At 47.8% G+C, this 13,884-nt stretch overlaps 1 protein-coding gene across 1 annotated transcript in view; it reads left to right on the top strand.

Moving 5' to 3' along the window:
* The window catches only part of LOC117558989 (proteasomal ubiquitin receptor ADRM1-like), a gene marked incomplete in the record, with an annotated part of 10,091 nt that extends 4,916 nt beyond the window's left edge, over positions 1-5,175 (top strand). Inside the window, 6 exon segments of the mRNA XM_034235572.1 lie at positions 1,124-1,210; positions 1,712-1,805; positions 2,770-3,017; positions 3,827-3,984; positions 4,274-4,376; positions 4,878-5,175. Of these exon segments, the coding sequence (XP_034091463.1) occupies positions 1,124-1,210; positions 1,712-1,805; positions 2,770-3,017; positions 3,827-3,984; positions 4,274-4,376; positions 4,878-4,981 (794 nt within the window).
* Positions 5,176-13,884: the final 8,709 nt, after the last annotated feature.

Raw genomic sequence — 13,884 nt, 5'->3', positions numbered from 1 at the left:
CTCTCTCTCTCTCACACACACACTTTCAGATACTCTTTACACATGGTGATTTTTTAAGTTGATTTTCTGAGTTTTGTGTTTCTGTCTGATGCTCAGGAGCCAAAGAGTGAGAAAGACGAGGAGCACTGCAGGAAGGTGAACGAGTTTCTGAACAACCCCCCCATGCCGGGCGCTCTGGGTAGCGGGGGAGGCGGGGGGCACGACCTCTCTGCCCTGGGAGGTAAAACACCATCACATGAATCATATAAAGTGTTGGGAAAATACTGAATGTACTCTTCCAATCTCAGAGTCACATGATAACAAAGGTATCCCAACTGTAGCTGTGAACATGACAGGATGTATGATTACCTAGAAGAACCGGCATTCCTCCATCTTGTGACTGTGTAACTCCCTCTCCTGGATATCAGCATGTGAAGGACACTGTTCAGGAACTAGTTGATGCTCTGTATGTGATGACTACTTCCATTCTGGAGAGGATCACAGATACATGGATCCTGAGGTTGAAGCTCAAGCCGGGGACCAGTGAGATCTTTCTAACAGAAAGGATGCAATTTAATTTGTATTCATTTCCAGATCTCAATAAGTTCGGAAACACGGATCTGCTTTGAGTTGTTTTTAGAGTGAGCTTGTATCAAATCTATGGTGAGCTGTCGTCCTCAGAGCATAAATAAACTAACATAAATCCATCTTTTTACTTAATATACATCTCGTTTTTGTACCGGCAGCAAACATGGTCTGAAAAATCTCCGAAAAAGTTGGAAATTTGAGTCTGGAAAAAGGTTTTTAGGAAATGTAGAATGTGAAGGAACGCTGATTATTGGTTCCTTGACAAATTGACAGAGATAACCCTGACCCTAACAAAACATGTACACTTAAACTGGTTGTTTGTTCAGTTGTGTGCATGGTGGAAAGGAGCAGGGAGAAGTTAATCTTATTTTACCAGCCCCTTCTTAAAAATAAATAAATGAAATAACCATAAAAAAGTCAAATAAAAGCATTATTATGTCACATACTGAAACATAAAACCCGAACACAATCACAAGTCCACTTCATACTGTCTAATTACGCTTTCTTTATACATTATTTTAATTGTCATGCTGGATTTTCTTGTTCTCCCGTGCAGGTGAGGGCGGCCTGCAAAGCCTTCTGGGTAATATGAGCCACAACCAGCTGATGCAGCTCATCGGACCGACCGGACTGGGCGGGATCGGTACGGAGGAGAAACTCAGAGTGTATCTGTGGCGTCCTTCCTTGTTTATCTATCAAGCCACTAGACGCTTTAAACAGACATTTTACACCTCGTTTTCTTTCCTTTATGTTACTTACAGTTGAAGAGACGAGAGATGTGTTTGCTCAAAATAAAATAACAAACTTTTACACAGTCAAAGAAAAGAGGCCTTTATAAGAGTCAAAACAAAGAGGCAAATCAAATAACAAACAACTTAGGTATTGTTTCTCTGATAAGGCTTATATCACTTCATAACTTAAAACGGTTAAAAGCTGTTCCTCGACGGCGTCTTCCTGACAGGTTTCCCATCTGTCACTTTAAAGGAGGCGCCGTGGGAATTGTAGTCTTTTATACTCTGGTTGACTACAGACGTCACGATTAGGTGGCCTTTCTTATAAAATCAAAATACTGGCTCTGACAGTATGTCATGAATGTTATTTATATTAGTTTCTCTCAGATGATAACGTGGTGTTTCGCCCTCAGGGGGCCTCGGGGCCCTCGCTGGCCCAGGATTGGCTAACCTGCTGGGCAGCAGCAGCTCCAGCAGCGTCCCTGCAGCCAGCAACTCCTCCACCAGGTCACTTTAAATATACATCTTTTTATAACACTACATTTACAGCTGCTGACGGTGTGTGTGGACTACTTGGTGGCATATTATTTAAGATGACTTTTTTTAACGTACACGGTTTTGATTTAATTATGAAAGTGTGACCTCAGCTCCTATCAAAAGTCCATAATAAGCGTTTAGCCGAATAAAACATGTTCCATTCGAGACCCATTTTTATAAAATCCATCCCTGTATAATAGACTTGCTTTATATCTTGTTATTGTTCATTTGTAAATTCAACATGTATTTTTTCTACTTTCTTGTATTTTAATTTGTATTGTACAAATACATAATAATATGCTGCTGCAACACAAACATGTCCCAAATTGGGATCAATAAAGTACTTCAGGGCCCTGTCTTTAGAAATGAACCTGCGACTCTTCTCCACCAAAGGGAGACATTTCCCCATATTACCTTATGGGGGAAAATACATGCTAGTTTTGCACAAAAATAATTAAATGCCAAATAAAATGAAGAAAAGTGAGAAAATAGAGAACATTTTTATAATTTGAGTTATTTTATTTAGTTGAAGTTTGTGGAAGTTAAAAATCCTAACAGACGTTTGTTAAACATTTTATTCAGTGGATATTATATATTTATTTATAATGTCATGGCAGTATTTGATGCAGATAATACACAGGAGAATAATAAAAGTAAATAAAAAATGTACCGTGATGTTGAAGTAAAAACAGTTGCAAGAATCATGAAAAACATCAGATGAAGCCATACAAATTACAATAATAGAAATAATAATGATAGAACACAATTATAATAATTACTACAAATACAAAAATAATACATTGGTGAATAAAAAAAGTAAATACATTTAAAAAAAAAATGTAATTATAGTAGAAATACAAGATTACATAGATAAATAAAAAATAATATATATATATAAAATGACCCACTGATATGTTCCTCTCTCTCCTCTCAGCCCGTCCACAGCTGTCACCCCCACCTCCTCCTCAGCCTCCAGCCGCCTCGGCTCCGCCCAGGTTCCCACCACCCCCATCACTCCCGTCACCCCCACCAACACCTCCGTCACCTCCCCCACCGCCTCCTCCCCCCCCGCGTCCTCCCCCGCTACCGCCGCCGGGACCCCCAACGCCTCGCAGCCCATCCAGCTGAGGGACCTGCAGAGCATCCTGGCCACCATGAACGTCCCCTCGGGGGGGCAGGGAGGTGAGCGAGTACACCAGAAGTACTGAGAGGAAGTAACTAAGTACATTTTGATGCAGGGGGGGGAGAGAGTACACCAGAAGTACTGAGAGGAAGTAACTAAGTACATTTTGATGCAGGGGGGGGAGAGAGTACACCAGAAGTACTGAGAGGAAGTAACTAAGTACATTTTAATGCAGGGGGGGAGAGAGTACACCAGAAGTACTGAGAGGAAGTAACTAAGTACATTTTGATGCAGGGGGGGGAGAGAGTACACCAGAAGTACTGAGAGGAAGTAGCCAGAGATGGCAAAAGTACACACATCCTTTACTCAAGTAGAAGTACAGATACTCGTGTTTAAAAATACTCTGGTGAAAGTAGAAGTACTGACTAAACTTCTTTACTCAAGTAAAAGTCAAGAGGCTTTGAAATGTACTTCAGTAAAGAGTACCCATAGCTAGCAGCTGTTTTAAAGAGTACCTGACCTCCCTTTATATTAATAGAACAATAATGTCATTGTTAGCTAATGAATGTGAGTACTTGTACCTTTGCTAAAGCACAGATCTGAGTACTTGTACCTTTACTAAAGCACAGATCTAAGTACTTGTACCTTTGCTAAAGCACAGATCTGAGTACTTGTACCTTTACTAAAGCACAGATCTAAGTACTTGTACCTTTGCTAAAGCACAGATCTGAGTACTTGTACCTTTACTAAAGCACAGATCTGAGTACTTGTACCTTTGCTAAAGCACAGATCTGAGTACTTGTACCTTTACCTATGCACAGATCTGAGTACTTGTACCTTTGCTAAAGCACAGATGTGGTTTCTGCAGTGGATCTGTCCAGCGTGCTCACCCCGGAGGTCATGGCTCCCATCCTGTCTCACCCCGAGGTGCAGCAGCGTCTCTCTCCCTTCCTCCCCTCCGGAGAGTCTCTCCCTCAGAGCAGCGAGGAGCTGAACAACACTCTCAGCTCGCCTCAGTTCCAGCAGGTATCAATATCATCCTCAATACACCTGATTGGTTCAGTGTGAACATGTTGCTTCCTCATGTTCATTTAACACCGCCATGTTTATGAGAGATACGGACGTTTGTATATAAAATACTTCTACCTTTTGTGTGTGTGTGTGTGTGTGTGTGTGTGTGTGTGTGTGTGTGTGTGTGTGTGTGTGTGTGTGTGTGTGTGTGTGTGTGTGTGTGTGTGTGTGTGTGTGTGTGTGTGTGTGTGTGTGTGTGTGTGTGTGTGTGTGTGTGTGTGTGTGTGTGTGTGTGTGTGTGTAGGCGATGAGTATGTTCAGCAGTGCGCTGGCCTCAGGTCAGTTAGGTCCTCTGATGAATCAGTTTGGTCTCCCTGCAGAAGCCGTGGACGCCGCCAACAAAGGAGGTGACTTGAATCGAGAACAGCTTCGCAGCATAGTTACTGCACTATATGTCAAAAACAGTATCGTTAGCATGTGTATGTAAATGTATGTACATAAAACAGATTAAAGTACAGGTCTATAAAACAGTAGTATAGTGTAAATATAACATTACAATACAATTCAAAGTCTCACATTCAACTTCCACATTATATTTTTCAACATACTGGAAGTCCTGTCACTTTTTAAACACTACACAACACAAAGGGTCTTTATTGGCCTGACCACATTTCAAACATAGTGTTGCAAAAGCATTCTGCACAAAGCGTTATAACACATTACGATTATATGACTTTTTCTCATTTCTACTAATCTTCTGGGTTTTTTCACGACACACTACGTCATTTTACCGTGACCTTTTTTAGTAGATACTCTACTCTGACCCGGAGTATACTTTTAGACTGTGTTAATAATAAAACCATCAGTTCTCACAGCAGTTATTCATGAGCACTTCTCTCTCTCTGCAGACGTCGAAGCCTTTGCCAAAGCCATGGAGACGGAGACAAAGTCGGACCAGGACGGAGACTCCAAGGACAAGAAGGACGACGACGAGGACATGAGTCTGGACTAAGAGCTTAATATTTAACTTATTTATTTAGCTGCTACAGCTGTTTTGTAACTATTACACATTAAGGATGAAGATCTAAGATTAATATAGAAACTCTCGCTAAGACCCTCCCTCCCCCCTGATTAATATAAACTGAGCAGTTATTAAACCTGCATGACAACTGTACATCCTGAGGAATAAACTCTGCTGTGTGTTTATTGGTTTTGTGAAGGATTACTTTATTGCAGACTCAACAGCTTCATGAACTCTATTCACTATTAGATGTTTACCTTAAAACAAAACACAAAACTCAGGAAGACTGTGGTGTTTCTGAAGATTTAAATGAAAAAACATTCATTTTACAATATGATGAGGATGATGATGATGATGATGATGATGATGAATATCCACCTGTTTGACGCCATACCAGTACAATATGTACAAGTACACAGATCTGTTTTGTGTGTTTATTGTAATACATATTATTTTAGCATTGCAAACAAACACAACATCAACATTTAATCAGCAAGACTCTGACATGTCAACATTAAATATAGCATCTTATGCTGCGTTCACACCGGACGCGATGCGAATATTCGCTTCGCTCTAATCGCTCGAGTTTCACCGCGGCTGCCAGCTGTGTTTACTCGCATCATTCAAACAAGACGCGCTGGCTCGGGAGCTAACTACAATAAAATGAACATATTTTACCGTGATTAATTTGTAATACACGTTTCTAAATGATGCCGACGTAACAAGTCAACATACTGATACCGGTTAGTAAAAACCATGAATTAATGCTTTGACAAGTCTGCAGACAGACGGCAGGCGAAAAACCCTTTTAAAATGCGTGTTTTCTGAATGGAGCTTGGCTAAGCTAACGTTGTATATGCTCACTCCACACTCATAACAACGGCCTACAGACATAAATAAACCAGCGACTGTAGTCGCCATGACACAGGCAGTCTGTGGTTTGTACTTGTTTAACTTCTGTAAAGTTTCTGAACAGATATGAGGAGCTGTGATCTCTGAGTGCTAACTGCTAACAGCTAATGGCTGATGTTTTCTGGTTGAACGTCAGTAACGGCAGGCTGAGATCCTCACCACTGATTGGCTTCCGCGAGAACGCGTAACGTGAATTTGACGCTCGAGTTGAACAAATTGAACTCTCGCGTTTGACGCGGCAGAGTTCAATCGCGTGATTCGCGGCTCGTCCACCGCTTCATGCTCGCCGTCGGAGCGAATTCGCGTCTGTCCGCGTCTCTGCATTGACTTTACATGTAATCGCGCCGCCCCCAAACATCGCATCGCGTCCAATCTGAACGCAGCATGAGAATAATAAAGTACGTCTCATTTAAATAGAGTTAATTACGGAAGATGATTGACTTTTGTTTTGTGTTTCTTTCCTAGTTTTTCGACATAATATACTATGACTTTTTTGTAAATACTGTACTCCGACATTTTTTCAAATTGTATCGACACGCAACACTATTTGTTTTTTCTGATATTTTAGACATACTGTAGGCTACTATGACTTGTTTTCTTTTTTTTCACACTATTACGAAAAATGTTCGACATACAATACTGAGAGTATTTATTCACGATACTATACTAAGTCGTTTTTGTCTGATATTTTCAACATACTGTAACATTCCCAAGATGAGTCGGAGACAGGCTTGTAGTTATTAGGCTTTAATAACTCGTATTTGAAGACAGATGATAACAGGTCAAGTACACTTCGTGGGTTCTACCGCACACTCCACTTATTTCCTAAACCAACCACAAGATATAGCACTGTCCACGTCACAACTCCCCGCCCTCCCCCGTCCGCTCCACCAACCACAGGCCCGCACCTCAGCCACCATCACGGTGCAGCTCTATGATTGGCAGAGAGACGGGGGATGCCTAAGTGACACCCTGAGTAGCCTATCAGGATCGCTACACTACCCGCCCACTACAAAATTCCTCGCCCACGAGGAACATATAAAACACAGTACAAAACACTCCCCCCACCCTCTCCAGCTCACTGCAGGGACTACCCCACTGGCTGTCCCCAACCAAACCAGTAGCCTTTGAAAACACAGAAAACCCACCACAATCCCAGCCCTCTATAGTGTCTACCCCCCCACTACAAAATTCCTCGCCTACGAGGAACAACTAAACACAGCCCCACACTACACCTACACACTGCACTTTGACTAGGAAGAGCTGGGTGGACTACCATCCCTTCCAGTGAGACCAGGGCGCATTCTTGCCCTCTACAGGAACTGGGGGGTCTCACTATAACCTTACTACCACACAAAGTCTCTGAAACGACCCGGGGGTCATGTCTGCCTTCTCGGCAGGGGGGCTGGGGTTGCCAGATCTGGCCCAGGCGCCGAAGGACTGGGGGGACTCTCAGTCCTTGATGGGGGACTGCTGCTCTGTCCGCCGGGGTGTCTGCGAAGGGATGTCGATGGGACGTCTGTGTGTCCCGAGGTTCCTTCGGTCTGTGGGGAAGCGACGCCTCTGTACGGAGCCAGCCTGTCTCTGTGGAGCACCACTTTTCTCCCCTTTGGTGGCAGCTGCACCCTGTAGACCACTTCCCCCACCCTCTCCAGTACTCGGCAAGGACCCACCCACTGACTGTCCAACTTTGGGCACCGGCCTTTCGTTCGTTGTGGGCTGTAGACCCAAACCAGTTCCTCGGCCCGGAAATGCTGCCCTCTGGTCCTGATGTCGTAGTTCCGCTTCTGTCTCACCGCAGCACTTTTCTGCTGCTCGCGGGCAAAGGCATGAGCGGACTCAAGCCGGTCCTGCAGCCTCCTTGCGTACTCAGGACCAGGAGGCGTGTCCAGGGAATCTGGTGTCCGACCAAACGCCAACACCGCAGGGGTTCGAAGCTCTCTCCCCAGCATGAGGAGGGCCGGCGAACAGGCTGATGACTCCTGGACTGCAGACCGACATGCCATGAGCACCAGGGGCAGATGCTCATCCCAGTCGCGCTGATGCCGCGACGTGAGGATGGCCAGCTGCTGTCCCATGGGGCGATGAAATCTCTCTACTAGTCCGTCGCTCTGTGGTCGCAGGGGGGAGGTGCGTGTTTTGTGAATGCCCAGTTGAGAGCACATGGAGGCGAACACCCGGGACTCGAAATTCCTCCCCTGGTCACTGTGCAGGGTCTCCGGTACTCCAAACCGGCTGAACATGCCGGACACCAAGGCATCCGCGACTGTCTCTGCTTCTTGGTCAGGGAGCGCATACGCCTCTGTCCACTTTGTGAAGTAGTCTATGGCCGTGAAAACGTAGCGGTTACCCCTGTTTGACAAGGGTAGCGGCCCCACCACATCAACCGCTACTCTCTCCATCGGGTCCCCGACGGGAGATTGTTGCAGCAGAGCATGGGAACGCCCCAGGGGGCCCTTCCGTGCCGTACACGGATCACAGCGGCGACAGAAGTCTTCGACATTCCTCCTGCACTGTCCCCAGTAGCAGCCCTGACGAAGGTGCCGGAGAGTCTTAGTGACTCCAAAGTGACCAGAGCCTGCCGTGCCATGCATGGCCTTGAGTACGACCTCTTGCAGGACCCTAGGAACGACCACTTGCCACCTCTTCTCCCCCGTTGCTGGCTCCTTCCACGCCCGCTGCAGTACGCCCTGACACAGACGTAGAGACTCAAACTGAGACCACAGCCCCTTTGTTGCTTTGGAGAGCACTGCCACTTCCTCCCACGGTGGCCGCTGCTGCGACTCAACCCACTGCAGTACAGGCTGAAGAACGGCATCCAGCTCTTGCTGTTGCTTCCACTCTGACGCATCCACTGTCTGGAGCTCCCTGCAGATAGCCTCCTCCACTTGCTGCGCTGCCGCACAGACGATGTCCTCCTCCAGCAGCTCCTTTTCGCGAGTCTCTCTCTTCTCGCAGTAGTGGCATCCGCCGGCGGCACACGGCCGCCGGGAGAGGGCGTCTGCATTGGTGTGGCGCACCCCAGCCCGGTGCTCCACCCTGAAGTCGAACGATTGGAGCTCTTCTAGCCACCTGGCGACCTGCCCTTCTGGCTCTTTGAACGTCATGAGCCACTGTAATGCAGAGTGATCCGTCCTCACCGTGAACGCTTGCCCGCACAGGTAGTACTTAAAGTGCTTGATGGACAGCACCACTGCCAAAAGTTCTCTGCGGGTAACGCAGTATCGTCGCTCCACTTTGTTGAACGCCCGGCTGAAGTATGCCACCACCCGCTCCCCCTCTGGTGTAGTCTGGGATAGCACTCCGCCTACCCCAACGCCGCTAGCGTCGGTGTCCAGGGTGAACGGCAGCCGGGGGTTGGCTGGGACGAGAACCGGGGCTTCGCTCAGGGCACGCCGAAGGCCGTCAAACGCTGCTTGACATTGTTCAGACCACAGGAACTCCCTGTCCTTCTGCAGCAGCTGGAACAGGGGTGCGGCAATGCAGGCAAAACCCCGTACAAACTTCCTGTAGTACGAGGCCAGGCCCAGGAAACTCTTCAGCTGTTTCTGGTTGCGAGGATTTGGCCAGCCTGTGACCGCCTGCACTTTCTCGTGCAGGGTGCCGATGCCCTCCCCCCCCACTTTGTGGCCCAGGAAGGTGACCTCTCTCTGTAGGAAATGGCACTTATCTGGATGTAGCTTCAACCCAGCGGCTCTGATCCTCTCCAGCACCACTTTTAGCGATCCTAGGGCCGCCTCAAACGAGCTGCCATGCACCAGGATGTCGTCCAGGTAAACCAAACACTGTTGGCGGGGAATCCCAGACAGCACCCTGTCCATCAACCGCACGAAGGTGGCCGGGGCATTACACAGCCCAAAACTGAGGACCTTGAACTGCCATAGTCCTCGGCCGGTGCAGAAAGCCGTTTTTGGTCTGGCCACCGGGGCAAGAGGGACTTGGTAATACCCGCTGCGGAGGTCCAAGGAAGAGAACCACGATGACCCTGCGACCAGGTCCAGGGACTCATCGATGCGGGGAAGGGGGTATGAATCCTTCTTGGTCACCCCGTTCACTGTAGTCTGAGCACAGCCGCCAGCCCCCTGTCTTCTTCGGGACCATGACTACCGGTGCTGCCCACGGGCTGTCTGAGGGCTCGATGATGTCTGCCTGCAGCATGCTCTGCACTGCCTCGTTACAAGCCTGCTGACGAGCCAGGGGGAGTCGCCGCGGGCGACACCTGATGGGCCGCGAGTCCCCCGTATCGATCTCGTGTTCCACCAGATGCGTTCGGCACACCTCCTCCTCCTTCATGGCGAAACTGCTCTGGAACTCTAGCAGGAGCTGCCCCAATTGCTCCTGCTGCTCGGGATTCAGGCCGCCACAGTTCTTCCTCCACACCTCCAATACTGCAGACCGAGCCTCTTCTACCTCCGTCTGGGGTACTTGGGGGGGGGCTGTGCTCGGGTGGCGCAGCCCGGGGGTGACAGGTGGGGAATTGTCCTGAGTGGGCGTCACCGTGGGTACAGGAAGGGAGGGAGGGTTTGCTTCCGTGTCTAGGGTACTCACGGTGGGTGTCGGGGTCTCCCCGCAGGCTCAGCAGGGTTGTGGACACGGGTCATAGTAATTACAGGCCCCCCCCCGAAACTCACTGTGCCGGCTTGAAGATCCAGGAGGCAGCCCGTCGCCTTCAGAAAGTCCAAACCCAGAATGCACGGGTCCTGTACATCCGCTATCCACACGGGATGCCGCACTTCCACTCCCCCCACCGACACAGACAGCACTCCTCTTCCTTTCATAGCCGCCAACTCTCCGGTGACTGTGCGCTGTCGGCTCGAACATAGTCCCACTGGGCAACACCTCTGCTCTCACCAGGGTTACTGTAGAGCCTGTGTCCACCAGTGCATCGCAGGGCACCCCCTCCACCTCGACAGGGACATAGCAGGAGTCCCCACCAGCACGGCCCACCGCGACGACAGGCTCCACTCCGGTGCTGTCATCTTTTTCAGGAGGGCGTAGAGTCTGGCTCCCCCTGCTGTGCTGTCGGGCTCCCTCCGCGGATGTCTGAGTCGGTGGCAATAAAGCTGTGGTTTGTTTGGGGAGTCTTCGGGCTTGGTTCCACATATCCTCCTCTATGCGGGCCCCCCCGTCGTTTCCCTGGCGTCGCCGAGCCTTGGTGCAGTCTCTGGCAAAATGTCCTGGCTGACCACCCTCCCAGCAGACTCTGGTGTCTGGTCTGTGTGTTGGCTGCAGAGAAACAGCCCTTATCATCTCTGTCAGCTCGGTAACCCATGCAGGCTTCTCCTCCTCCCTGCAGCTCCTCACCGCCGGCGCCGCCGGCACTCCGCCGCTCCTAGCAGCTCCACTCCACACGTTCTCCCTCTCCACAGCCATCTCCAAGGCCGCCTGTAAGGACTGTGGATGCTGCAGCTGTACCTCGACCCTCAAGTCCGCAGGCCGGAGGGCCCTGATGAACTGATCACGTGCCAGCTCACTCTGTACTCCGGGTGGCATGTGTGCATACGCCCGCCGCGTCAGGCTCTCCACGTTGTTAGCCAGTGCACGCAGCGTCTCTCCAAACTCTCTACAGCGGTTACTCAACTCGTTCCGGAGCAGCTCTGGCGGGAAACACTGTCCAAACCGCCTCTTCAAAGCTTCCGCTAACGCTCCATAGCTGAGTCGGTCCACAGGGCTAAGTAATAGCAGACATGAAAGAGCCTCTTCTGTGAGGCACAAAGCTAGCTGTAGTGCTTTAGTCTCTACTGACCACCCCCCGGCATGAGCAAGCAGTTCAAATTGGGCATGGAAAGCCTCCCAGTCTGCCTTACCCGAGAATTTGGGTGTTTTCACTGACCCGGCGGCGGCTGCTGCGGGTTGATGGGCGCCGCCATTGTTGTTTACCTCCAGCTTGGAAATGGCGCGAACTGTCGCAGAAGACGGAGACATTACATTACATTACATTACATGTCACTTGTTAGACGCTTTTATCCAAAGCGACTTACATACTCAATACTGTGGGCAATCCCCACAGGAGCAATTTGGGGTGAAGTGTCTTGCCCAGGGACACAACGACATGCTGACTGCAGTGGGGTTTGAACCTGTGACCCCCTGATCCGAATACCAACTCACTTTTTTTCTTGGAATTTTCTGAATTTTTTCTGAAATGTCAAGGAATCTAAATCATGTATTCATATCTGTCCTTGTTGATGTGTCATAAACTACAGAGTATAGTAGGCCTACGTCTAATATTTAAAAAAACGACATAGTATAGAATGTTGAATATTTCTATATCCTTTACTTTTAGAGTTTGCTAAACCAATACCCTAATCCAACCTAGAATTAGAGTAAAACTTTGTTGTGTATTTTGGGTTTGGGATACCTTATAGATCTAGATTTAGATACTATAGATACTGAAGCCATCGTTAGCATTACAGCAGTGGCGGCTGGTGGAAAATATTTTTGGTGGGGCTATGGAAATGGTGACAAAACCATACTAGGGCGGTCCGGGGGGATCCTCCCCCGGAATACTTTTTTGAGAAATTACCCCTTAAATTATGACTTCTGGTGATGTTAGGGGGGGGGGGACAAATTGAGGTTTTAAAAATATGAGATAATCCATAATCTTCAGTGTGGTTAGCTATGAATCTTCCTGTGCAACAGTACAGTAGGCCCACACAAACTGCAGAACACTGGTGCTTTGGGAACACTCAAATGATTGAATTCCCATTTAAAATCAGGAGACTAAATACGAACATTGTGTGTGTGTGTCATACTTGCCAACCCTCCCGATTTTCGCGGGAGACTCCCGCATTTCTCCCGATTTCTGACAAAATCAGATTTACTCACGACTGTTTCCACTCTGACTTTAATACAGCTACACCATTGTTTGGTTTCCATGGTAGCGCGTCTCTTTAGCAGCACGCACAACTCAAAGTGAGAGTGAGGAAGATGAAAACTGAACAAGAATCGACAACTCCACCCTCTGCTCACTCCTTTCCTGTAAAATACAGGTCCAGCCCACACATATGCTCCATGGTGCTACAGGCATTGCCCTTACAACTACAATAAGCATGTAAATGTTAATCTACAGCTCCGGCGATCCACTAGCACCGGAGTCTCCACCTGCAGACAACTACTGTAGCGTCACCTTGGATACCAGTCCAAACAACTCACAGACACACAGATCTATATATATATATATATAATATATATATATATAAATATATATATATATAAATATATATATATATATATATATATATATATATATATATATATATATATATATATATATATATAATAGGGAACAAATTAATGCACCATTACCACTAGAGTACTTAACTATCTACACACTTTAACTAAAGTAAGGTTTTGAATGCAGGATGTTGTGGGTGTATATTATACTGGGTGATTTTCACACTGTGGTTTTAATATGTTTATTTCAATAACTACTTTGAGCATGTGTTTAGCTCTATTTCTATCTCACTGAACATAGTCCCTGTATGACTGTGAACTGGTTCAGCTGAAGGCTGGTTATGAATCAAGAGGAGCTGCAGACAGGGAGGGAAGTTGAAAGTGAAAGTATGAAGTCAGATTTGTCAGACTGCCAGACACCATTTTACAGCTCGAGGTGCAGGAGGACAACAGGGTGAGTGTTAACACCAGGGTCTGCTTTTTAACACATTATTTACTCTGTTTTACTGGATGTCAGAACATCAGTGTCCTCGAGTCCAATGAGACTTCTACAAGTGGTGTAAACGTTTTGTATTTCCTGTTTTCTGACTCATCAAAGCAACATAACATGCGACAGCCCAGTGCAGTCAAAATGGAGAGCGGCCTGTCTGAAGTCTGACTGATTTGATGTATTCTAGCTAGGCCCGCCCCTCCCTACCCTACACGCAGATCACGCAGACCGCGTGGGGCCTCGCCTCACCTCGCGGAGGGAGCCTCATCTCAATCGCAAATGCGCCGCAATTAGGCGCAGTTCACGGCGTGCTCCACTA

This window comes from Gymnodraco acuticeps, unplaced genomic scaffold (genome assembly GCF_902827175.1).
Source record: "Gymnodraco acuticeps unplaced genomic scaffold, fGymAcu1.1, whole genome shotgun sequence".
Lineage (NCBI taxonomy): Eukaryota > Metazoa > Chordata > Actinopteri > Perciformes > Bathydraconidae > Gymnodraco > Gymnodraco acuticeps.
The sequence above is the reverse complement of the archived record's forward strand: the minus strand, read 5'-3'. Positions and strand labels throughout refer to the sequence as shown.